The 27,483-nt window shown below is 44.5% G+C and overlaps 1 protein-coding gene across 3 annotated transcripts in view; it reads right to left on the bottom strand.

Annotated features, from left to right (window-relative positions):
- Positions 1-27,483, bottom strand: part of ARHGEF2 (Rho/Rac guanine nucleotide exchange factor 2) — an 886,148-nt gene that overhangs the window by 401,397 nt on the left and 457,268 nt on the right. For all 3 annotated transcript variants that reach the window (XM_086945348.1, XM_086945349.1, XM_086945347.1), the window contains exons 4-6: positions 13,731-13,842; positions 4,730-4,769; positions 1,724-1,853 (exon numbers count right to left, since the gene is read on the bottom strand). In XM_086945348.1, coding sequence (XP_086801474.1) covers positions 1,724-1,853; positions 4,730-4,769; positions 13,731-13,842 — 282 coding nt within the window. The remainder of the gene's footprint in view (positions 1-1,723; positions 1,854-4,729; positions 4,770-13,730; positions 13,843-27,483) is intronic.

The following is a 27,483-nucleotide window of genomic DNA, read 5'->3' as shown; positions in this document are numbered from 1 at the left end:
TTGGTAAAGATAGCAAACATGACTTGGCAACATCCTGTTTACCTTTTGTAAACTACTTTTACTTTTCTCGCAGGAGAATAGCCAGAGGTCGCAAGAGGGAAGCCATGGGTCTCAGCTGAGACACTTGGCGACTCCCAAATGTTGCCCGTGATCCAAGAACCAGACTTGGCAGTCGCTGGTGAATTTCTGCTGTGACCCACGGCCACGAAGGTAAAACAGATAAAAAAAGATATTGCTGCAGAAAGTAAAATTAAAGCACTTTGTGTGAAGCACAGTGCGACTGAAGGGGGTGCAGAAGCATTAACATAGAACAGGGAACCCCTCAAACCGGGTACTGTGAGCACATACTGCTGCTAATAATGCACGCACATCGAATGACATGTTTTTAGAGTGCAACATGCATTTGCATTGTAAGACAGCTGTTTCCCTAAACAAATGTTAACTAATGATGATGTGAAGTTGTTTCCTATCTCAGCTGTATGTCATCCGACGCCTATTGGAATGAATACTTATGACGCGTATGGGTAGACACCATCCAGCTGTTTCACGTGCCCCCTGCAGCTGCTGCAGATGCCTACCTCTGCCGGCGCTGCATGCGGGTGCATAGAGAGGATTAGGCGGTGTCAAAATGCATCTTTACATTCACAGTTCACCGGAAAGTCACTGATTGAAGGTAAGTCAGGTTTGGACTGTGAGACCGTTTCACTCACCTTTCATGAAGACAGCAATGAGGTCCTTGAGCAAACACTCACGAGCCGCACTTCCAGCGGGCAGCGACCTGGGAGCGAGTGCGGTGACGAGGGAGCTAAGGGCGAAGACACAGGACACCCTGGGAAACGTTTACCTGCAGCCTTCCTCGGCCGTCAGATTTCCACCGCTATATAAGCCTGCACTTCATCAGTTGAACCCCCCCCCCCCCCCTCCCCCCGGGGACTTTATCCCCAATGCTGGACAAGGCAACTGCAGAACCACAGCAGCGTCTTGAGGCAATGATCGATGGCTTGGACGCTGCGTATGAAACCTTTAAATGAACTTCTGATGGGTAACTGCATGAGAAGTTAATAGTAGGTTCATACAAAATATTAATCCATATTGAGAATCTATAGTTGTGTAAAGTCTCCATCATATAACCTCATTCAGGCTGTCAACCATACACAAGCGAGGAATTTCATTCCTGTGAGCTTCGATATCCATGAGTGCCACGGCACAAACATCCGTTGTTATGTCGCACGATGTAATGTCGGCGATGTAACACCGCAATCCAATTAAAAGGCCGCATTTGCGGCCAAACAACGCGCGATGTTTACATTGCCGATGTCATCGCCGTTGCGATTTAAAAGCCGCGATGTAAATGCGCGCGATATCTATGTCCGCGATAGCGTGTCATACAACCGTAACAAACACCCTTGCATTAGAAGATGATGGCATCACAACGCAGCTTCAGCGCAGCAACATTCCGCAAACACAATTCCACGGAAGCAGAACTTCCTGACGTCACAAATGAACATTGTGCTCACACGTCTATGACACCATCAAAGATGCGCCCCTCAGTCACTAAAGCATGTGGTCAGAGTAAGAGTGCACCAACTTGATGGAACTGCATCGAAGTCCCTCACTAAGTCAAGGCCCTCCTCTATTCGCGCCTCCCGTTCCACTGGGAGGACCAGGCTCTTCAAGGCTAGCGGGCGTGGTGCCTATGGGCGCGCGGCAGACATGTTCCTACCTTTGACTTGCCACTGGCCACCTTCTTAATGAAGCTCAGCGTCCTTTCCAAAGTGGTCTCCTCCCTCCGACCGCTCTCTTGCTCCCCAGCCTCTGGAACGTCGAGGTGTCCACAGCTCCCAGATATAGAGCTGCGCCGGATCAAAAAAGCAAACAAAAAAGATTGAACTGGTCATTGAGGGCAGTTCTGTACAGCTCCAATAGCAATTCTCAGCCCTATGAGTAACTCAGAGATATATTTATAATTGCCCTGGTCCTCAGATCTTGACAGAACGGCCTCCTTGCCGGATACTATCCGCAGGTGCTGAGGCTGGGAGCAGACAGTGGTGTAATGTACAAGGCAGACTGGCGCCAGGGCGAATGTTACCACACCAGGAGGATATTTGTTAATGGCTGGCGTTTGACACTTCATGGATGCATGAATGCCAACAATTCAAAACAAACAGGGAAGAGAGGGTCACAGGGACATGCAACAATGGAAGAACAATGCCAAGCTTTTGTTGCTGCTCCGCAAGCACCATAATGTGGGTGTACACTTGACTCGTGGTCAGCACCAGCCCAGGCCCTTTGACATTTCCCAGTAATATGACGAATGCCGGGCCAAAAGCCCTTAGCTCTGAGTGGAAGAGTGGCTTAGAGAACCTTCACACCTCTACCCTGTCCCCATCGATAGGGCAGCTTTGGAGGTGGTGGCAGCCCAGCAAGCAGCAGCCTCCTACTGCAGAGACCTATGATTATCAAAGTGCCAGGAAACGGAACACCCGCCTTTGGAATTCAAGAAAACCATGAGCCAGAAATGGGAGGCGGGTATGATACAAGTATGGTCACAGGAGCAAGGCAGATATGTGTTCACAGTAAATCGAAAGTTGCCACCTTTAACACAGACCTAGTTGTCTGAAAGCACAACTATACTCTGGTCTGTAGGCTCAACTTTGAAGCTGCTTCCAATCCTACGCAGGACCAGTGAGGCTGGACCTGATCTCTTCAGAGGGAGCAAGGCCGTCTGCTGACCGCTCCTTTATATCTAGGAAGAATGGCATCAGGAAGTTATGCCCAACAGATTTACCTGTTAAATACAACGTCTTGTTACAATGTAGGACCAAGATTCAGATGAAACACCAGGAGATTTTGTATATTTACAGTTCTAGGAGTCCCATTTTCAAATTCCACACTGCTGTAGCCTGCCTGGAGGCTGAACCAAGGGGGAACCCCTTTTACTGCGGTGGCCAAACTACTGACTGGTTTGGAACCTCAGCTGGGGGCTCTGAAAATGACACGATGTGCACATACCTTATGCAAAAAGATCAATTGATGGACAGAATGTAGAACAATGTCATACATTCACTCCAGTGCAGAGATCTGGGACTAAATCCATCGTGCACATACCTTGGCCTACCAGAATATCCGCCCATTGCACAAACCCACCTACAAGAATGTTTTAGGCACCTTAAGAGCCACTTTCCTTCTGTAAAAATCTGTATTCAGTTGCAGTCCTACCTAGTCAAATTTAAAAGAAGCTGCACTAACACAAGCTCCCAGTTCAGTAGACTCTAGCACTTTGGACCACTTAAATAGCGGAGGAAAGTACAGAGCCTAAAGTGGAGCAAAAACCTCCCCGTTTCCATATGTTCAATCTTCTTCTGACTCATAATTGAGCTGGAGAACATATCAGAGTAGGAAGTTATGAAAAAGTAGATTGAATTCAAGGAAGGAAGATAAGGACAGACCTGTTCAGCTCATGAAAGGAATGAAGGTTCGGACAAGTATGTTCAAACCAAGGAAAGAATGTGAGAGTAATGAAGTCCCACTTAAGGAAGGGAGTGAGGATAAGGTCACAAATGTAAAACTCAAGGTAGGAAGGTGAGGGCTAACCTATCTGGCTCAAGGAAGGAATAAAGGATAAAGACAACTATGTTCCAGCCAAGGAAGGAAGGCAGGGGCAAACATGTTCACCAAGAAGAAGGAAGGATAAGGTGTAATGTGTCCAGCTCAAAGAAGGAAGGTAGGTGCAAGTACATCCAACAGAGGAAATGTCGGTGAGCGAAGCATGTCAAACTTAGAGCAAGCATGTCCAACTCAAGGAAGGAAGGGGGGAAGGGTAAATACATATATGCCAAACTCAAGCAATGAAGACGAGAACAATGATATCCACTTTGTGGAAGGAAGGGTAAAGACAGGTATGTCCAAATCAAGGAGAAAAGGTAAGGACAAGTATGAACAAAGCAAGGAAGGAAGGTAAGGAGAAGCATGAGCAATTTAGAGCAAGAATTTCCAACTTAGTGAAGGGATATATGGACATGCATGTATAATTAAGTGAAGGAAGGGTGTTAACCAATAGGCCCAATCTAAGAAAGGAAGGTAAAGACAACTCTTCCAACACAGGAAGGAAGCTAGACAAGTACATTCTAATCAAGGCAGGAAGGGTAACGACAATTACACCCAACTTAAAGAAGGACGATAAGGACAGAAAGAACGGAAAGTCTGTCAAAAGTCATCCTCATTTGAATGCCTTTTGTTCGCCAGAAGCCCCAACCATATCTAATCAAAGCCACGAATACATGTTTCGTCATTCACTCCACCACATTGGCTATGGCAGAACCCCCTAAATCGATGCCTGCTTAATGAAAATGGTTTTATTTTTAACAGCAGGTTATCTCCGCTTGAACTGATCTTCCTACCCTGCAGGCCATCACTAATGACCTAGGTGCCAGAGGGTTAATCAGTGACCTACAACTGGGATATCATTTTGGCAAAAGCCTCACAAACTCACTGAGCTCTCATACTGGCAGCTTGCTGGTCCTGAGGAGGGATTTTTAGAGTCTAAAACTATTGCCCCTTACCAGTAATAAACTAAGTATGTCACATTTTTCACCACTTTTTAAATTAAAGCGCAACACTCCAATTGAAGCCTACGGTGGGCTAGGAACTATTCCAGCACGTCCATTCATTCTCATTTCCCCCATCAAGTTTCATCTCTCACCCCAGTAGCATGCCCCCCGATACTCACCCATTCTCAAGGCTTCCTTCTGCACCAAACAGTGACACATCTGCAAATAAAAAGAAAGAAAGAAAAAAGAAGGTGTGAACTAGGAGTCTCAAAGACTTAAGAAATGTTAGTGACCCAAAGTTTGATAACATTGCATGGGCACATATTAAACAGAAGCATCTTGTCCCTTATGTGTGCTTGTCACCTGCTTCAGGGGGAAGGAGGGGGGGGGGGTCTCTTGCAAGCCATTCTTTATGCACCGCAAGTATCTGCTTTGAACCTTTGTGACAGAGGACGATACGTCCTGTGTGGACATGCCTTGGAAACAGTTGCTACAAACCTAACCCAAACATTCTGAGATGCTGGAGAGAGGATTCTGTCAGTGGTTAGCATGAGAGGGAAGCTGTGGCTGTTTTATTCTCTGTGTGTTTGCATTCATTCAGCAGATTCTCAAAGGTTGATCAAAGTGCCTGCCAGCTGTAGCAGTTTTGCTGCTTAAAGTCATACAAGTGATGAAAGGGTTAAAACATGGGCTTGTAGACTTCTCTAAAAGGTATGATGCCACTGTAAGACTGACACGAGCTGAGCAAATCAGCACCATGTCAAACAAAGCCTGGTATGATGTACTCTTCCTGGTCTTTGTAGTTTTTTTTTATAAGTCCTGGGTTTATCAGGGATATTTCTTGATTTACGCCTCAGGTGGTGGTCCTCACTTGTTATTCCCCCTTGTCCAGTCTAGCTGGCATTTCAGAAGCTCTGGCGAGTTGGACAATCTTCCCTTTTCCAAAGGACCACTAACCGTCTGATCCTGCGCGGATTCACATCTGGGAGCTGTGCTGCAGTAAGGGCGCGCCGTCGCTGTTTGCACCGCAGTGCACCTTTAAGTAGATGCAAAAGACACAGGCAAAAGAGAGCACAACTTTTTATTGATAACGTGCTGCCCCCCAGGGTAACCGTGAACTCATGGTGCCCAAGGTGCGGGGTTTTAGTTAAAGGTGGCCTGACTGAAGCAGATGGTCCGCAGTTTACAGTGCAGCCGGCACCCAGTCTGTATGTCCACAGGACACAGAGACCACTCTGCAGGCCGCAGCAGTGAGTGACTGCCCCCGCCAAGAGGAACATGTCCGGTGGGGGTCCAAGAGACCACCTCTACCGCTCCAGAAGGTGCCCTAAGGGTGTGTAATGACTCTGCCAGCATCGGATTGGGAAGGCGGGCAGTCGGGCATTGGCCGATGGGCCGGTGCTCAGGGTCACCTGTGGGCCGGTGTTTGTTAGCTCTATCAACCGGCCCACAGAACCTTAGGCTCTTCTCCGCCCGGCCACTGTACTGTGGAGCCAGCATCATGGGCAGGCAGGCTCGGAAGGGGTAGCTTGCAGGAACATCGCTCCTCAGTCAGTATTCTGGCCACTGCAGACTTTAGCTTAGCCCCAGTGGGCTGGAGCAGGCGTTCAGAAGCAGTGTCTCACTTCCCTGCTGTGCTGCTAAACTGAGGCACCTGGCTGGAAGCAGGTTATACGGCCGTTGGGCCATTAACAAATTAGCTCCCCTGGAGCAGCAGCAGCTCTGTGCTTTACTTCACTCCTCCCCTGCCAGGCCATCGGCCTAAGGCTATACTTTTCTGGGGAGGAGGATGAGTAAGTGAAGGGGGCCGCTGGGGGCCTATTGTTGGCACTTCAGCGCCAGAGTCTTTCAGGCCTTGGTAGAGTGTGCTGCATGTTTGCATAGGCCTTGCTGTGAGGCATCTTTCTAGGTTCGAGTCCCAGCCTCAGCTCAACATCCTGTGATTCTGGGCAAATGACTAATTGCCCAAGGTCTAGAACAAAAATGTATTTGATATTTTTTAATGTGATTGGTGCTCATATAATCCCCGCCCTTGGGCCGAGTTCACGCTTAAACTACAATAAAAAATAATGTTCTGTTTGCCATGTTTTAAGAGTCTGCAAAGGCTGGAATAATATTAAAAGAGGATTTATTATACAATAATAAAAATCTCCCTATTCTTCTTGACTTGGCTTTTCTGCCTTTGTTTAGTTTTTAACTATCTGTCATGGATCATTAAAGCAGATTTAGACCTAATTTTAAACTCAGTTTACCTTATGTTTATTGTTTAAAGTACATATTGATCGGAGGAGAAAATACCAGCATTAGGTGATTTTCTTCATTTTCCTACAACCAGGACATTAAAATACCAGTAATGCTGGTTATATAATGGGCAGGTGGCAAACATAGCCACATCAGGAGTTGTGGCCTTTGAGACATTTTATTTCACTTTACCCTCCAAGCCAAAATGTAGTGCTTCTAAATTTCACAAATGTTTCAGGCTCTATGAGCTTTAAAATATGTAACCTATCAAACATTTCTCTAAAAATTAGCCTAATGAGATTAGCCAAATGCTGATTTATAAATGGGTGAAATCCGCAAATGTGGGCCACTTTTTTAAGGGGTGCCGGGCAGAATTGTGATCCCAATCCGACCCTGGACTCTGCAATGCCTGTTTATAACGCAGTAGGATGCCTCCAGAACGGCCTCTTTACCTCTGCACCCACATACATAAAATGGTATGGGTTTAGAGGCAAAGTGTTCCCTCATTTGCATGGGGTCACGCACTCGTACAAACGAGGAACACCTTCTGAAGATAACACTGGCGCTACATATGCCCAAGGCTATCAGTAATACAGAAGGGGCCCTGTAAGGATTCACCACACTCTTCTGTTTTGTAGAAGGACAACCTGCAATGGAAGGACTCGCTGTGAACGTCCACAGCCACTTCACATCGTATTGTAATTGCATGTATATAGATGGAGTTGGGCTGCAAACTCTACAGTCTCCAGTCATCCATTAAAACAATCTAAGCTGTAGTAGTGATGATCTATTGGATGTGGTCCAGGAGAAGCCATGTCCACTCGCTACGGATGTATGCGAGACCTGCTGGAGCTCAGAGATGGCTCGATGCCGGTCTAGTCTTTAGGGATATGGAACAGACGGGTCCTGGTGGGCCCCCACCTCGCTGAGTGACATTAGTGGAGTAGCCCCCAGGCTGCCTGACCTGCACGCGGCCTTACAGGGGCAGGGTGTAATTATCATCAATGTTAACGATTTTCGGTTCATGAGTATGGCCGTTGGTTGAAGGCTGGTGTAAATACTGCTTTAACCCCTTGCATGCGGTACAAGTTTTCGCACTGTGCGGGCGATTTAAATAGTGGGCGGGATTCAGACAGCCCCCGGCCGTCCCACGCCCGCCCTGACGCCGGGGGCCGTCCCGAGCATGCAAGGGGTTCAATTGTACGTGTGATTTGGTCACGGGGTGTGTACTACAGTTTAACATAGATAGTGTACACATGGAAGGGACTTGGAGGAGAGGAAGAGAGCAGCAATGGCAGTTGGAAACAACGCGAAGAGGTGAATGTTTGGTCATGGGCGTCCGCAGGGGAGGGCAAGGGGGTGCGCTTGCCCTCCCCTGGGTCACCGGTCCCATTCCTTTTGGTCCGTAATGGTCAATATTACAGCAGGCTGTTCCCCTGCGGGAAGCCCCAGGAGATTAAACGTTCCCTCACTTGGGGCCTCTCGCAGTTCTCTTTGAACTCTGGAGGCTGCAGCAGCCCCTCCCCGACCTCGAGCAGACTGTGGACGGGCCCATTGTCATTCTGTCTGCTGCTGATCATCACTTAAAGAATGACAATGGTCCGTCTGCATTAAAAGTGCCTTGAAGGCGAGTGAGGAAGTTAAAATGTTGCCCCCGCCCCCCCCCCCCCCCCCCCCCCCCGCTGGATAGCGAGTGATGAAGTTAAAAGTTTGCCCCCCCCTGGAAACATTTCTGTGGACGGTGCTTTTGGTTCATGGAGCACTTTATGTAAAATAGGTACTGACGCATGGGCTCAGGCTATGGGGCACAGGGTAAACATTTTGTCACAACAAGAAACAGGTAGATGGGCAATTACAGGGTTAGTTTATTGGCACATACTTTTTGTTGGAGATGGGCAGGTCATCTTATGATTCTGCAACAGCAGGCAATGTAAATGAGGGGAATTTTATTATGTGCACACACTTTGATAATTCTTAAGTCAAATTAGTATGTTTTGAATATTATAGCAGTACTAATTAGTCAAGAAGGTTGCTTTGGTATGCAATAACCACAATTACAGGTTCTATTTAATTTTGCAGATACCCCTGACGAAGCGCTTTAAAAGCCCGAAAAGCATTGGGTCTAAATTATGACATCAACTAGAACGAATTTTTAATTCAGCCGCAGCGTTGATAAGGCCTGGATGGGCATGTTAACGTCAGATAAAAAAGGAGTCATTATGAATTAAGTCTGCCTTAGGAGTGAACGAATAAAAAATGGATGAACTTTTGGAACATGACAAATAAAAATATGGTTTAAACGAAGGAACATCTGGTAAAATTGTGGTTTACCATGAGAATAAGTATCTCATCTCAAGGCTGTGCACTGAGTGGCGCGGAAGCTCGTGCCACGTAACGTTGTAAAAAACCTTCACTCGCACAGTCTCCCTCATGGTAAAGGAAGGAGCGCTGCAAGGCAAAGGGCCTACTCATCGGAGCTGTTAAAAGGGGAGTCCACATGGTAATTCAGACTGTCCAAATAAAATATAAAAGGCTGATAATACCGACCAAACAGAGATCAGTAGATTTAAATTGGTGATCACTAGTACAGGCATTCTGTAACAACGATCTGGTGCATCTTTTCACATGGATGCCTCCGCTCCAGTAATCCCATAGAATCAACTATTCAACCCCAGCAGTGGGTGGAACACTTCACGGAAATCTATGACCTCTCCAGCATCCATCTGGAAAAACTCGATCTGGAAACCGCTTGTGATCGCTCCACTTCATTTTACCCACCAAGAAACACTTTGAGCTATCCAGGCTATGCCCCCTCCGAAGGCACCGGGCTCTGACAAAATCCCTGGAGACCTTTATCGCTCTGGGGCCCCTACTTTAACACCCTTTCAAATTAAATACTGTCAGGAGGACACGTTCTGTAATCAGGGAAAATGCGGCGATTGTCCCGATCTATAAAAAAGGGAGATAGAGGCACCCCAAATAACTATTGAACCATAAGCCTTATTGATAACTTGTCAAAGATCTTCTGCCGACAGATTTTGGCTAGACTACAAGACTGGGTGGAAGAGGCTGCTATTTTGAAACTTTTGCAGGCGGGGTTTCGCTCCAAGGTGTGCACAGTTGATCAAATTGTTTGCTTCGACCTCATTGTGGTAAAATATCTTAGACTCTCCAGGGATCACTCATACTTGGTATTTCTGGACCTCAGGGCAGCCTATGGTCTGGTTCTGCAGTTGCATCTTTAGTACACCCAGGCTACTAAGGGTATAGATCACACTCAGACACTCACATCGGTCTTCTTGACAAAACTGGGGGCTGGATGGTGACTTAACAAAAAACACATACCGGTCCAATGAGGTGTGAGACAAGGGTGTGTGTACTTGCACAAACTCTTTTTAATTTACATCAATGATGTGGTTGCTTTTCTGGGTGAATGCGTCCACGATTCCCCTATATTTGCTGGTTGTTTTATCTCAGAACTTCTTTTCTCTGACAACACTCTCCTGCTCTCCTGGACTTGAAAACCTCCTTAACATATTCTGAGTTTTGTGACACAGGTGGGGTGCAGATGAACACTACCAAAACCGAGATTTTTATATTTATCCCGCACAAATCGTGCAAAGGGACTTTTTTTTTGAGAAAGGGACACCCCTCCAAATGGTGGGCAAATTTGACTACCTGGGGATTAGAAAAGATAAGAGTGGGATATGGATATCGCACACAGAGAAAAGCAAAATGGTGTTGTTGCACTCTGCTTCAGCAATTGTAAAAAGGTGTAAGGCAACAACACCCAAATTTGCATACCCAGCTTTAGAGGTTTAAAATTCAAAAGCGCAGGCTGCTGCTCTTTATGGCGTCTAGGGAATCTTGGATGTTAAAGGCTTGGTTTCTGAAGAAAATTACTTTTTGAGCTGTCTATTCAGCCTTCAACTGAGCACACCCGCGCTATTTTGACATAGGATTAAAAAGGTTGGCAGACCTAGCAATGTTAAAACCTCTTCTGTACTGTGTGAGGCTGTGGTCTCCTCAGAGCTCCACCATTATAGGTTGGCGATGGAGGAAATCCTGAGTCACAGCAAAGTAAATCTGCTCCCTTGGTTTAAGTTTGCCAAATGCCATCTCAATGGCCTAGGCCTGGGTGGATATTGGAGTAACCTTTCCACTATTGGGGCTGGCACCAAGGGTAGGGTCAATGCAAGCTGTGTTTTGGGATAAAAAAAGTCAACTAACAACATCATAAAGCCAAATATGGGGATTTGATTGAAGAACTGCTAAAATGCAAAACCTCCCCAGCTAAAGAAGTGTACCATGATCACATCCAACCAGCTATTGCCCGCACACTATGCTTAACATTTCGGCTGTGGAACCCTTCTAGTTAATACATTCGTAAATAGATGGAAGCCCTGTCAGCCCACTCCATTGGCTTGCAAATTCTGTAAATATGCTAGTGGGAACATTGAACTTGAGCTATTCTTCTTTTGGCCCAAAATATGGCAGGCCTATGCGGAAATGGCTAAAACTGTTATGAAACTTATGGGAATAAGACACTATTGGGAGGCCTATTGTATCAAGAGATCTAATACACGGCAGGTTGTGGTTTTTTGAATTAGCCAATACCTTTACGCAGTCTGGTTGAACAGGAAAAAAGCAGGCGTGCCGTTTTAAATGCATAAGCACTTCTCTTGCGCCTGGCCTAGATTTGCGTATATCATGTGACCCTCAGGACGCGATGGCTAAAGTGGCTTGAAAATTGCGCAAGTTTCTTTTAGGGAAATGTATCTGTTGCTATATACATGTTTCAACATTTCTTTTAATATGGCCATTGTATTTACTATTTTTTATTTTGTATCAATATATTATTTTAATGACTGTAATTAATTCATATTTTATTCGTCTTCCTCTCTACACTGAACTGTATCTCAAATCTGTTTTGTCTACGGACATTTTACACGTGTTATATACAATGTGCTTTTAAGGTTCCATGAACTGAAATAAAGTCAATTTTAATTGTCCTACTTCTCTGCAGACTGTTTCGGTTTTAATCTAGTCGCCCTAAAAGTCACCCAACTATGTATTACTAAACACTTTCCCCAAATAAAAAGCCTTACCTGTTAGCTTTATCCGTACTTTAAAAATAATAATAATAATAGTAATAATAATAATAATATACGTATATGTGTGTGTGTGTGTATATATATATATATATATATATATATATATATATATATATATATATCCACAGATCTACATCTACACACAGTTTTTAAGGGTGGGTGGGCTCCACTAGCCACCTGCATTTGTTAGTGCTCAGTAGGATTCTGGAGGTGTCCCCTTGCCAGAAGCTCACGGAAATGCATGGATAAACAACCGAGAAGATTTACAGAAACAAAACCAGAGATATTGGTAGATGTCTATTTTTAGACACCGACGGAAAATTAGTGAGAATTATGGTGCATTTATTATTTGAAATGAGACCCAAGCGGCCCCTGAAGACAAGAAAATATTGTGCAGCGCCGCGACACGGAAAGCGTGGATCTTCGCCCAAAAATACGATTTGCCGGGGTTTCCGCCTATTCAGAACTCTACTGATACATTTTGGAAAGCTTTCATTTAAAACTCAATTCTGTGCTTTTTTATGCAATTTGTAGGATTCTCCAGCTGCTGCAACAACCAACTAAGCTAACTCCCTCCCTCGGTGGCAGAGTTCTTTTTCCTTTACCAGACAACCAAGATAAGAATCAGCCTGTTACTATGTTACCTCACATAACCCCTCCCTGATTGAAAATGCTACTTTCAGAAGCAGAGAGGACTCCCCGACTGCATCAAGCCCGATAGTTTTTTTATCCGAGCCCGCCCTCTAGTGGAAAGTGTCCAGAAAGCTTCTTAGATAGTCTGGGGAAGAGCAGCCTTTCTACCATTTATTTATGCGTCGTAGCTTACAAGTCAAGTGTTTGTGAGCCCTAGACGCACACCTGGGGCCAGACAAACCCCCGTGAACTACACTACCACTAGCAGCCCAACTACAGTAGTAGCGGGCAACTACAACGCCGTGCGTACTAACCCCCCCCCCCACTACTTCCCCCCTTTCTCTTCTTCCTTCACCGTCACAGGGGGGCCTACAGACCAAACAGTATAACCAACGTAAATGTATATTTCAGAGTACCTATGTATGTAACGATATAACGAACTGCTGTACCCCCCCCCCCTCTTTCATTACTATTGTACTATATTGTAAATCATCGAAATAAAAAATCCTTTTGAAATAAAAAAAAGTGTTTGTGAAAATGTAACTAAATGTATGGCCAATCAATTACACAGCAGTCTAGTGATAAACGTTTCCACATTCTGCAACATCGGCGAAAACCCTAATCTCACCTTTCACAAACACGCATGTAGAGTCTGGTAATGGGTGTGTTACTCTTGGAGCACGAATACCAATATGGAACAAGTAGGCAAGATTCTCAAGGTATTCCAACCTAAGGTAAATGGAAGACTCATTTTGAAAACCTGGCATGGTTTGAGACCTTGTGGCTCTGCCCAGGGCAGCTGCATATGAGCCTGAAGGACAGCATTTATGCAGTGCTCACTACTCCTATGTAGGGGGCTGAAGCGCTTGCCTGGATGTGCATGCAGCAAGCTATGCCATGTAGGGTGTGTGGTTGGAAGGGTGTTGTCTTTGCTTTTTTTGTTCTATGCGTGAGTGTTTTCCTGTCGTGCGTGATGACCCTGGGTGCTGTTACCCTGTGCGAACAGCTGTCCGTGGTTGGTGTGCTCAGGGATGGTTGGTGTTTTAGAGGGCTGATCACCTGGGAGCGTGAAGTCATCTTCACTCCCAGCAGTTGACTCACGCCAGTCCTAATGAGTGAAAGGATGGATATATCTGTGGCAGGGTGGTGAAGCGGAGGAGCAGAGGGTCACCCTTCTCTTGGCAGGACTCACCATCGGCATAGGCATAGGTGTGATCGATGCCACTCATGGACACAGACTTGGAGAGCGAGTTGCAGATGAAGGCATTGGAGGAGCCATAGGTCTGGAATCTCTTGGCGTGGTCCTGAAACAGAGAGATAAGACAAAGCGGTCAGCGATGCATAGAAGACTCATGCACAGGGCTTTCATTCACAGAAAGTAAGTTCCTCCATCTTTCTCTGTGAGTTGATGCACCTTTGCACTGCCTCAACAGAGAGGTCAGTCTTGGGAACAGGGGAGCTGTGGTACATGCAGCAAAGTAGATTCCATACACACCACTGGATAACAAGCATTTGCAAAGCCAATAGATTTGGCATTTATGTACAAACCGATGCAAACATAGGCATTTACAAATGCTATTTGGATGCGTTAGCACATTAAAGCCAGACCTATTGACCTGGCTCATGCTTGAACTCGAACTTGACAAATACATAAAAAATGCCTTTGTTTCACATGCTTCTGGGCAAAAAGGATTGCTTCATATTTTAATCAATACATGACATGAAGAAATAGAAGTGACAAAAAATGTAATGATTCTTTGTAGTTGTGAGTGGCAAAACAGTCCTGCTTGAATTGAAATTGAAGCACTCCCTTTGAGGTGGAACAATACACTGGCGCCAGTAGCACTAGGTGAGAGAAATGTACTTGGCTGAACCCCCTGGTTCATATTTTTAAGAAGAATAGTGACACAGCTCTGGCAGTCAGCTGCCCTGATAAGCTAGATGGGAAAAGGGGTGTGCAAGAGGTCTGTCTTTCTTCTGACTGCAGTCAGTGGTTGATATAGTAAAAGGTCTCTCAGATCATAAAACAGCAAGAATACTCCATCTCAATTCAGCCTTTGCCAATCTTGTTCCAAAAAGAAAGATAATCTTAATTCCCTGTCTCCAAATACTTTGATTGAAGGAATCACTTATTAGCCCATCCTACCATTATATCAAAAAATGATTAAACACAAATGTCCTGGCCATATTGGTAAAAAAAAAAACAGAAATAGATACAACCACATTTTTTCCAGCCTTAATAGATATCTACAAATTGTATCTATTGCTCTGCGTCCGCTCTCAAACTGCCAGCTAATGGTGTGCCCCATTGACATGGGGGACAGGTAAATCCCTGCTCGGTCTCTTCTCCAAAGAAAACAACTAGAAGGCGTTAAACGTCTCCCAAAACGAATATATTAAGACTTCATTCTAAGGCTCTCACCTTTGGACTATTCCCAATCAATAATATATTTTTCAATGTGTCCCCAAAATAAAACCAACAAACGAACTGCAGCAGAATCATGGCTTTGTATCAAAACACAATAGTCTCTCTGGCATTTTTTAAATTTTCTTCATATAAAATGCAGAATAAACCTTTCTTGGTTATGAAAGTAGGGAACTCCAGCAAACTGGTTCTGCATCGGTTCCGAAGGCACCTTTTTCAAAACTATATAGGCTAATAATTGAAATTGTATTGTAATTTTATTTTAGTTAGCACTTACTACCCCTGACGGGCGATGAAGTGCTTTTACAGTGAGTTGCACACTACTCAGGAATCAAAGGATAGTGGGTAATCCAGTGGTTTAATGTTGGTTATTGCAATTAGTCATGTGCTTTCAAGAGATGAACCTCTGAGCGGCACAAGACAGCCTTATCCTCTTTAGAAAGCACTGTAGAACCAGGCTTCCTTGCTCCACGCATTTACCACTCGAAGGCTCAAAAACACACCTTAAAACCTTATACTACAGGACCTCGACGCAAATGGTCTTGTCTGGGTTAATCTGTGTTAGATATTAAGTATCCTCTACAGAAGTTCGGCTCCGTTGCCTCCAGCGGCCTTCCTCAAGAATTCTCCAACATCCCATCATCTCCTGTGATTTACAGCAGATCTCAAGCCCTCCACAATAGCAGCTGCAACTTCAGCCGTTTTATAGAAATTCAAGTCTCAACACCAACAGTCTTTCAATGTTTTACTCTTTTACCCTGCAAATGCAGATCAACGCAAACAAAGATTAGAGATTGTAGACCCGATCACTAAATACAATGTACAAATCCTATTCCAAAGGCAGACCAGACTCAGTGACACTTTCTCACCAGTGTTGGAGGTCCTTGTACCCCCAGCCTACTCAATCATTCATTTAGAATGGATCTAGAGAAGAGACTGTGGCGTGGTGATAATCCAGAGATTCCAGTTAATGCAAATCTTTAAAAATGTACATTTCCTACGGATGTACATTGTTACGGCGCGTGGTATTACTACGCGTACCGTTACAACGCGTATTTTACAACGCAAGTCGTTACCACGACTTGCGCTGTAGGGGTGCGGATTTAGGAATAGTTTAATTTACTATTCCAACACCAGCCTACGTACAGTAGGGAAGGTGTTGGAATAGTAAATCTACTATTCCTTGTCCTTTAGCGCCCTCCAGCGCAAGTCGTAGTTACGACTTGCGTTCTAAAATACGCGTTGTAACGGTACTGCGGGGTAACATCCGCGTCGTAAAGGATGTTCCCCATTTCCTACCTGTGTATGCCTCTGAATTCAAATTAAAACAGAAGACAAAATCGGTACTGAATGTTACTTTATTCACCTGCTTACTGGTTACAATCAAACTTTTTTGTACAGATCACCGAACCTATTATGGAGATATAGACATCTCCCAATCACATCTTTCTTTCGGATTTTGGTCCTCATTTGAGAGACTAATGAGACATTTGCATCTCTTGACTACATGCATCATCTCCTTGTGTTGCTTTGTTCATACTAAGTTGGCAGGGTAGGCCCAGACGTGGGTCCCTTGCTCACTTTGCCACTGGATTCAAGCTAGCCTGGCTGATTTGGACTGTTAGCCCGAAACCGGTCCCAAGATGCTTGTTTCCGGTCAAGGGAAGACATGGCTTGGTAGTTCGGGCTGGACTGTTCCCATGAGGAACAGGGTCAAGACTGATTTGCATATTGCTGTGTCTGAACTGGGGTGTCAAAGTGAGGTAAAGAATGATGATAGATTTAACCCAGATCTGTGACTGGGGGTGAGTGTTTGAAACATTTCAGCACTTCGTCCATCATCTCCTTGTGATTGCTACATGCATTTCTAGACAGCACAGTCTATGTGTAATGCTCTAATAGGCCACACCCCTTAATTGCTAGTGAAGATACCGTTGAGGCAAATATTACCACCACTGCAGACTGATTGGATCACTTCTTGATACCACATTCCCTCATCTCCTACAGAATAATGTCCAATAGAAGAAACCCAATCACTGGGGAGAGTATGCAAAGACATCAACCTAGCTTCACTCTGAGAAAGAGCATTCTTGGCTCTTTAAGAGACATACATACTACACAGGTGTTCTCTGACATGACCGATCAATACACAGATAACCTGACTTATATCATAGATAAGTGAGTTATGCCAAAACAAACCAAGCCCTCTGCTAGATGCTTCACACACAACCTAACCAGGATACAAGAACCCCTTAAAGTACAGGAACCAATGTTGCGCTTTATCATTTTGAGAAGAAATTTAGAAAATGCCAAAATGAAAGTAAAAAGACCGAAAATGTATTTTTTTTAGGCCAAAGTTTCTTTAATCCATGCAGAGCTCAGCCATGCCCGAAATCACCCTAAAAACTATTTGATTTGATAAAGCCCTCAACTAGCCCAATAGTAACCACAAGCCTATTAATAATCCAGATGAAAAATGCAAAAGCTTCAGCTATCTCTTCAAAAAGAAAATAGACAAGAAAGAACTATCCCTCCACCGAACTCTACGTACCCATGGAGGGTGGAGCTAATCCAGAAATCTCGAGCCACCTGGTCTGACTTGAGAGAATATGTGCACCCTGAATTCTTCAAGACCATTGCAAAATTGAGACTGACTACCCTCTTCGATTACCCAATACCAGGCTCTATCACCAAAGAAATGAGCATTTTCTTAATACTGTTTGATCACCTGGATAAATGCATTTGCATTACTATCTCAGTGGTGCCCTCGATTGTGTAAATTGGGCCAAGTGACTTGCCTTACAAAAACGTAGGAGTCAATCTTGATGACATGAATAGCTTGCAACTGATATCAAACCTGACCTTCCAAGATAAAGTCCCAGAGAGCTGTGCTTACACAATTCATAGCTGAAAACACCCTGCCCTGACCTCCAATCGGGCTTCAGGCTCGGCTGCAGCTCCAAGACTGTCTATACATTGTAGATCGTGCTCTCTTCATTCTTGGAAAATGGGATTTCGGCCTTGTCATCCCGCTCCATCTTTCCACGCCACGGGGCACTGTCAATTATTTCCATGCTTTTAAAGGAGCTATCTGGTGCACAATGTGACAATAGGCCTTACGACCTGACCAGACCTCATTAAAGAGACATTCTGGACCTCTTAATGCTGGTGACTGTTGATAATGAAAGAATGAGCCAAGGACAGGCTTTTTAATTTTAACAGAATGGATCCTTTGAAGATTTTCAATAACAGAATGGGGCTGTTTAACTTCATAGATTCAGAACTCTTGTCTATGCATACAAATCTGAAATTCTACTTCAACACTTTAATTCTACAAAAAGATGTACCTCAGGGTTTCATATTCTGCCCGCCCTCTTCAACTTGTACATGGAACCCTTTGGTTCTCTACTAAACAACACTTCTACATTGATGTTGCACAACGTCACATGAAAGTAGTCATCACAGGATACTGCATGATCCATTGCACCCCTAAATTAAACTCCCCAAAAACGAAAATGTGATTGACCTGTTATCTCTCCAAGATTCCCAACAACTGCTCAACCCCACTAAAATCTGTGCTCAGCCCTCGTAACATCCTGGAATGCTGCCTATCACAACTGACTGCACAAAAAACTTGAACCTCAAATTTACAAAAAATCTCAATGCATCCTAGCCAATGACAGATTTAAATAATGTCTCACTTCCCTGAAAGCTACTCCACGTCATGTTGCGAAATTGGTGTCTGAAGGAGGATAACATAATAATAATGCTGGTCTTCGGGACCTGATTCTCAATCAAATTGACATCTACTCTTAAACTTTCCTGTGTTATTCATAAAATGTTCTTCTCTGAGAATCCAAATTGCCAAGCTAATAAACTGGTGGTCTCAGGTGGCCAGTAGAAACCATGCATCTCAGACCCCCTTATGCTTGACTACTCAATTTGCAGAAAGAAAAGGGACCCCAAACAATCTTTATAAAGGAGTGCACCAAAGCTGTGGAATTCCTCCTGGTAGCAGAACAGACTCCCCATATCAATTTCATGAAGCCAAGTTTGTAATACACTCCAATTTCCTTGGGGCATTAATTTCCGCAGTTATAAATGTCTCCATGTTATGTTATTGCCACTTGTGCAGAGCCTTCTACTAAGATCTTAGTTTCACATAATCTCATACCTCGGAATCCCAGATACATACCGATTAACACTTTTCTATATGGAGGACCTTTAAAAATGCTTGAACAATGGACTTCTAATAATTTCTAAAACGAAATAACGTAATTTGTGTTTGGAAGTGTCCACTTCTTGTGGACAAATATTTTCCACTGTATCTTAGAAGGATATTAGCAGCCTCGTCTAACATGTATTTTTTAAAGACTACAGATCTAATGTTAGACAATCACGTTATGGAAATGTTTTTAGAATTTTATTTGCAGATGTTGTTTACTTAATCCGGTTTTCTTTAAGTTAATTTGATGCAGAGATGTAATTACCTAGGTGGGTGGAAAGCAAAAGGAAATCATACTGCTAACGAAACCTCAATTCAAAATGAAAATAGTTGTGTAACAGGTATTATTCACAATACAAAATGCTTTCAAAATATGGTAAACATGACATTTAACAGCCTGTTCACAAATTAAACATAATTAGTGGTTTCTGCTTTTTTTGTAAAAAATATTCGTATCCTTAATTTTTATAAAAATGCATGCTTTACTGTTGTTCTTTAGTGTGCGCCTAAATTACTAAACAACAAACCTTTAACTCAATAAAAGATCATCATTTTATCCAAGGTGTTGTTATAATGACGAGCACATAAAACGAATGCGAAGGTGTTACTTTCCTCTTTACCAGTTGTGAACCTTTCATTTTGAAATATTTTTAGTATGTGGTCACCATACTGCACTGGGGCGGTGTAAAGTACTTAAAAAGAGTGAGAATAATATTTTGAGATTCAGGAATAAGTTTCTTGGCTGCAACTGCCAAGACTGATGAAGAAAGTTTGCGGTTTCTGGTTTGTAGATTAAATTCTCCAATGTTTCAGGGGAGTGGCCGGGCAGTCCTTTACAGGAAGAGACATCATGCACTCTTTCACTTGGTGTCACATATCCTGCCTCCCAGTGCACTGCAAGGCATGACATTGTACTAAGGTGGTGCACAAAATGACTGCAATTGGACGTTCTGCAGGGTTCTACTGTATGTAACCACTCACATACACTCATTCAACGCCCCAATTAAATGTAGTGTGGACAAAATGATGTATGTCTTTGTTTCCAAGATATTTCTCATGAGACCAAAAAGCGGAAATTGATACAACTGAGTAGAAAGATCCCATCAATACAAAGTTTTGACTTCATTGACAGGAAGCCGTGAAAGAGTGATGTGTGGCAAACTAAGTAAGAAGAGCAATGGCGCCCTAGAAACAGCGGACCATGACATCATTGTGGACCCATGAGGGGTTCCGCTAAAGGTTTCCTCGCCCCTCCTGCCTTGAAACTCCGAGGTTATTTGTAGAAGATAGCGGACAGTCTGGGAGTCACCCCGCTACTCGCCATATCTCACTTCCTCTTTGTGCACAAAATGCATGATCTCACAGCAGGCTACGCTTGTGTCTAGTGTGGGTCTTTAACAAGTGAAGGGAAGAAGAGTGCATTCTCCAAGGAACAGGTCAGAGGATGAAATAAGAAACTGACAAGAGTAGAACAGACCAGACCCCCAGCCTGGCCTGCACCAGAGATTGAGGGGTGCAGGATATGGGGTACGGCATCATTTATTCCTCTGGAATGCTACCAGATTTTGCCGAAGTTAAATTGGGAATACGTTGCTGATTTTAATTGAGGAATATTTTTGCACCTACATGTTTGCACCATTCTGGCAATGTAAGTAAACTACCTAAGGAGAAGGAGGCTGCTTAATGCCAACTGAGGTTTGCAAGCATCCTTACTTCCTTTTTAATTAGCTGTGGGGATGCTGTACACAATTAAAACTACAACACAGTAGTCAGTAACAGGCTAGGGCTAGCACTCTAAAGGAGGCATGACCCCGTAAGCATTGGGAGCAGTTGCCATTCCAAAGTTAGCTACCGCTACTAGACAGAGGTATTACAGGCCAAGCAGTAGCACTGTGCCAGGCTAGTTAGTAAATACGAGTACCGCAGTACAGCACAAGAAACAGAAAATAAACAGAAAAGAGGAGGTGATACTAAGTTAAGATGAGATAAAAGACAACTGCAGATTTGCAGATTGGGGGTCCAGGTCTCAGAGATGTCAGTTCACGAGAAAACAAGCAATTCAGAAGAAAGGGGAAGAAAAGGAAAACAAATTCAATTCAATTCAAAAAGTGCTTTATTCGAGTATTACTCATAAAAGCAAGACAAACAAACATATAATTAAAAAACCGATTAAATTTACATACTCAATCAAACAAGCACATGCACATTTTAACAATTTAAAAACAATGCACACATTTTTTAAAAAAAATTAAAAACAATGACACATCATATGTACAGGTGCAAAAATCATTACCGTCGGAAAAAAGACACCAGAGGGGTGATATTCATAATAACAATGTAAATATCCCCAGAAAATCATTACATTAAAAGAGAATTCATTACATTAAAAATTCAACGTTCAAGCCAATGACACATTGCAAAAACAGAGAATAGACAAAAGTCTAGCAGTCTCTGGTCAGCTAAAAGATTTACAGAGAATAAACATTAGTTTAGCAGTCTCTGGCTATTTACTAAGCAGTTACAGAGAATAGACAAATGTCTAGCAGTCTCTGATCGACTTGATGGCAGTATTTAACTTACCAACAGTCTCTGCCTTAAAACCCACGCCCATCCCAGGTACTTTGCAATTGCAATATTGATCCATTCTTCAGTAGTAGATTTTACTATGCGCAGTGCCACCATACTACTTTTTGTACCTAAATTCCTACACATAGGAGCCAACCAGGCTTGCCTTGGGGCAGAATATACTGGGCAACAAAACAGGAAATGACCTAGGGTTTCTTTTCCTACCCCACAGGCTGGACATAGTACAACCCCCCCTGATTTCCATTTAGCTGTTAAGTTACGGAGGGGGAGCGAACCTACCCTCATTTGAAATAACAATTTCCTGTCCAGGGGGTTCTTTATGTAGTCCCAATACTTTTCATAAATGGGGAACATTTTAGCTTCTAGGTAGCCAGTGGTCATAGTCCCACTGTTGGTATTAAGCAAGCTCCTATTAGCAACGTGTTCCCAGAATATGTCTTTTAAAACAGTCTTAGAGGGAAATAAAACCCCAGCAGGATCTGTCCATAAGGCATGTAGTCCTAAATTAAACAGTGCAATCTTTAGTGTTTTAAACCATCTGATTTTATTGTAATGGTCAGCTTTGATGACATCAGAGAACCCTTCCGCGTAATGAGAGAGCTCTGGTGTAGTCCAAAGTCTACGCCAGAATAATATCGGGCGCAGTTTGGCCTTTTCCGTGAGTTCTCTTCTACCTAACTCATATCGCAGGGGCAATAAAGGACTGCTCTGTGGGGTACCCGTCAACGACCTCAGAAATTTATTTTCAGATAGTTGGAGTTCATGGAGGTTTTCGTACCCCCATAACTCCGCACCGTACAAAGCAGACCCAATTGCTTTTGCCTCATATATTATCAGGGGCGGTTTAATAGGTTTTGTCATTGACTTCCTATGCTCCTTAATTATAGTGCCAGATAGCTGCTTGTGCCTTAATGTAGCAATATTAAGGTGTTGCTGCCACTTATTGTCATTGGAGATCAGGATCCCCAAATAGGTGAAGGATTTTACAACTTCAAGAATGCGGCCACTCATGGTAATATTTGATTTAAAATTTCTATGTGGTTTAAAAGCCATGAGTTTTGTCTTGGACGCATTCACCTCAAGTCCGTGGTCGGTACAGAACTCATCAAATATTGCCAATGCTTTTTGTAAACCCCTGGGGGTTTTTGATAAAATTAAAGTGTCATCGGCGAACATTAAAATGGGGACTTTCTCCCCAGCGAGAGAAGGGGCATCCACAGCCCGAGATTGCATGCGGGAAACAACACCATTAATAAAGAGGGTAAACAAGGTAGGGGTCATTGAACATCCCTGCCGAACCCCGCGCTCAACAGGAAATACGGCAGTGTCGTTCCCATAACCTCCCCATCGTATTTTGGCATAGTTGCCCTCATGCAGTCGCATAATTAAAATCAACAGGTCCCCAGGGACCCCTAGTGTCTCAAGCACTTCCCACAGTTTCGCCCTCGGTACCAGGTCGAAGGCAGCCCGCAAGTCAACAAATGCTGCATACAGGCTGCCTCCGCCTAGCACCACAGTCTTCCACTGTATCAGTTGGAAACGGAAGACTTGATCCACAGTGCTGGTTGCCCTGCGAAATCCGGCCTGAAAGGGGGATAAAATGTTGTGTTCATCAACCCAATCGAGCAACCTATTAACAATTACTCGCCCCACTATTTTCTGGATGGTGTCTATTAAACTAATGGGGCGATAGTTACCGGGCTGTGCCCGATCTCCTTTCTTGTATATCTGGATGATTACAGCACCCCTCCAGGTCACTGGAATATCAGCCCCCCTGGTAATCAAATTTATCAACAGATGAATATATTTGCACCATTTATCAGTGTCATTCAGGAAAACATCTGCCGGCACCCCGTCAATACCAGGAGCCCGCCCACTTCGAACAGTTTTTAAGGCAGTGACTATTTCATTCTTAGTGAAGATGTCATCCTCAGTTGGTAAACAGTGCATGCACCTTCTATCCACTGCCTGATCTCTAGAAGCATACTGTTCGCTAAAAAACTTAACCCAAGCATCCTGGGGGACATTATTAGTGCTAGCTTCTTCTATCCTGTCGTGTCCCCATTTGACTATATGCCAAAATAACCTGGAGTCCTTACGATCACTTGCATTTTTTAGATTGTTCCAGTGTGCCTCATCCCAATCTTTTTTCGCTGTTGCTATACACTGTTTGTAATGCTTCCTGGCAGATCTAATTGCCTCTAAATTCTTGTTTTTGATAGCATCACCCAAGGAGGTTCTTGCCAGCCTACATTCATGATTGTACCATCGTGCTGGTCTGTGGGCATGGATCTTTTTATTTGCCGGTTTCAGAAAATGGCCTTTAATTTCATTAAAGAGAACTTCATGGACCTTGGTGACAGTATTTTTACTAGGAAGAAGCCCAGTTTCACCCTCAAGGGCCATGATAGCCTTATCAGTTGCCATGCTTATTTTTTCCAGAACCAGCTGATCTGTTTTAACACTAGTCCACCTCAGCCTACGTAAATCATTTGTAGGTACAATCAACGGGGGTAAGGGGTCAATAGAAGCACATGGGGCAATTACATCAGGCAGCCACCATTTATGGAGAACGCAAAGAGGATTGTGGTCCCTCTCGAGCCTTTCCTTAACCTCCATATCAATAATGGATGACCATAGGGTCATACTGCATATAACATAGTCGATACGACTCTTAGATCTTCCATTATCAAAAGTCATGGCTGATACTCTGTCTGACTTAGTACGACCATTCAGGGCCCTTAACCCATATTCAAGGCACATAGCATTCAGGCTTAGAATATACTCGGTCCAGCGAGTTATTGGGGTTAAGTCAAGTGCAGGGATTTCCCAAATCTTGTCTTCCTCCGCACCTAAAAAAGCCTCACCAGTATCAAGGGGTTCAAAAGTACGGTTTAGGTCTCCTGCCAATATGATGTTATTCCCAGAAGAGTGAATATCTAGGTAACTGTACAGAGACAATAAAACCGCTGATTTACCAGCATTTCCCCCTCTAGCGTATAAATTATAGATGTCAATGGAGGTGGAAGAGTCTCTCTCAAGTCTAATGAGCTGGATATCCTTGTGATTTAGCTCTAGATTTTTTACTAAGATCTTCAGGGACTGACGGACCCATATAGTGAGACCTCCCATTGGTCTCCCTTTGGGACCTTTGATAGCCGGTACATAATAATTCAAATACCCCAAAGCAAAAACAGGATCACAGGCCCATGTTTCTTGAAAAATGCAGACGTCATACTTGCTAACGAATTCAAACCATTCTCCACAGTCCATTTTGGAACAAAGCCCTGCTACATTCCAAGATAGAAAGTTCCCAAAGGCATGCTCCACACATATTTCAGAACTGTGTTCAGGCCCATTCGGATTTACATCCACATTAACATTGTCTTCTACTATTAAATATGTTAATCCTACTGAAACATCTGGATTACATAACTCATTTGGTGAGCCCATAACTCGATTGTGCCCCCCTGTTGTACACATGGCTGAGGGTATTTGCAGCTGAGGCTTACAATTAGTTATTTGTCAATCACAAGCATCAAGATTGGAAAGAGCAGAAAATCTGTTTTCCAAACCTAGACCCCACTCAACGGAACCAAAATTCTTACTACCCCTTTTGGTTACAGCGTTCCATTTTGTTCTTAAGGTACTTGGATTGGGGCCTCTGCCTTTCCGGGGGTAAAAGAAGTCAAGAGTCAATGGTACAATAGAAGTAGATCGTCTCTGTGGTGGAAAAATGTTAGGCAGTATGTTTGGTAATACATCAGGGTCAGAGAGATTAAGCACAACGCAATCACCCTTGAACTTTTTTTCCCTGTTCCCAATCCACTCCACTCTTCTTGCATTTACCAGTTCCTCGGCCAGTTGCTGTTTCCCCCACGGAGATATGGCCATGTTGTTGGTTAGCCAAGATAAAGATTTGTTTAGAAGCGATGTTGTTGTTTCAACTTCAGCGGAAGCCAGAGGGGGCACGTTTGCTAGTACAAGAACTAATGGCGAGGCTTCCACCACCAGCTCAAACGACCCTTTCGAGGTATTAGGTTCACCAATAAAATGGGCGGAGGGTGCAACACCAGAGCTATTTTCCGGTAGGTTTATCAGAGGAGCCACTGGGGGGTTTGGGGCAACAGTGGGTGGCAATTTAGTAGCTAGAATGTCATTAACCAAAGGTTGTACATTGGACGTGATGACTTCAGGGAGTTTCCCCACTTCACCCAGAGTTTTACCAAGGAGACCTTCCAATTTAGTCACCTCAGCGGATAACTTATCAATTTTGCTTATCAAAGGTTTAACTATCCCTTTGATTTTTATGTCCATCAGACTGCAAAATTTCTGAAATTGAATATTAGAGAAGGTCACATATGTTTCCCCCAAAGAATCATCCTCCTCCTCAACAGAGATTTTCCTTGGTGGTGTTGCAGTTTTATTTTTAGCTGACCTTAACCCCGGCCGTTTTTGTATAGCTTTTCTTTTAGCCCCTGTAACCCTCGGTGCTGGAATTGGAACAGTGGAAGGGGTAATGGGCTCACAGATCATAGGGCTCAGAGTCACTACATCATTATCGCTGTTGTCTTCAGTGCTGGCCACTATGCCACTGGGTTGAATGGTAACAGTGTCCTGTGCGGAAGCATGTGCCACTCCAGAGAGGCTAGTGTTCATCAGGTCAAAAGAGTCCTCTGTCTCTTTGTCTACTAATGGGGATTGAGTAGATGAGTCCAAACCCAATGAGGACCTTCTATCGCTATTTATTTTCGCCACTACCTGGACTAAGTAGTTCTCCATGGTGTTGGTGGCAGGTGTTAACTTTTTACCAGGCATACCAGGCATGTGTGCAGATGGCTTTTATTCAATTACAAGACGTAAAGCTTAAATGAATGAATAACGTTTTACCTGGCAGTCGATGGATTAGCAGGTCAATGATCGTCTGTTGGCCTGTAGGTGTTTGGGCAGGGATCCCGGCCCAACCCAACCTTGTCCGACCTCGGACGGCCTCAGACGGCCCGCCCTTTGCCCGGGCTTCGCCCCGGGCGTCCCGCGAAGCTGGTCCTTCGGCGCTTTTGTGCGCCTCCCCTGGCGCTCTCGCGGTGTCACAACACGCGCCGCCGCGTAGGCTGCCGGGAATCGTAGTCCCGGAGCGGCGGCGCGACCAGACTGCAGGGAAAGTGACTCTCGGCGGTGGCGGCGTGGGCTGAGTATCCTGGCGAGCTGTGGCGTGATGCAGGTAAGGTGTTCAGTTTTCCAAGGCTCCGCCGGCCCTTCGGCGCTTTTGTGCGCCTCCCCTGGCGCCCTCGCGGTGTCACAACGCGCGCCGCCGCGTAGGCTGCCTGGAATCGTAGTCCCGGAGCGGCGGCGCGACCAGACTGCAGGGAAAGTGACTCTCGGCGGTGGCGGCGTGGGCTGAGTATCCTGGCGAGCTGTGGCGTGATGCAGGTAAGGTGTTCAGTTTTCCAAGGCTCCGCCGGCCCTTCGGCGCTTTTGTGCGCCTCCCCTGGCGCCCTCGCGGTGTCACAACGCGAGCCGCCGCGTAGGCTGCCGGGAATCGTAGTCCCGGAGCGGCGGCGCGACCAGACTGCAGGGAAAGTGACTCTCGGCGGTGGCGGCGTGGGCTGAGTATCCTGGCGAGCTGTGGCGTGATGCAGGTAAGGTGTTTAAAATGTTCTGACTGTTTTGATCAAGGTGTCCTCATTGTGCAAAGGCTTAATGTCCGAC

Source organism: Lissotriton vulgaris, chromosome 12 (genome assembly GCF_964263255.1).
Source record: "Lissotriton vulgaris chromosome 12, aLisVul1.2, whole genome shotgun sequence".
Taxonomy (NCBI): Eukaryota; Metazoa; Chordata; class Amphibia; order Caudata; family Salamandridae; genus Lissotriton; species Lissotriton vulgaris.
This window is presented reverse-complemented; position numbering and strand designations above follow the sequence as displayed.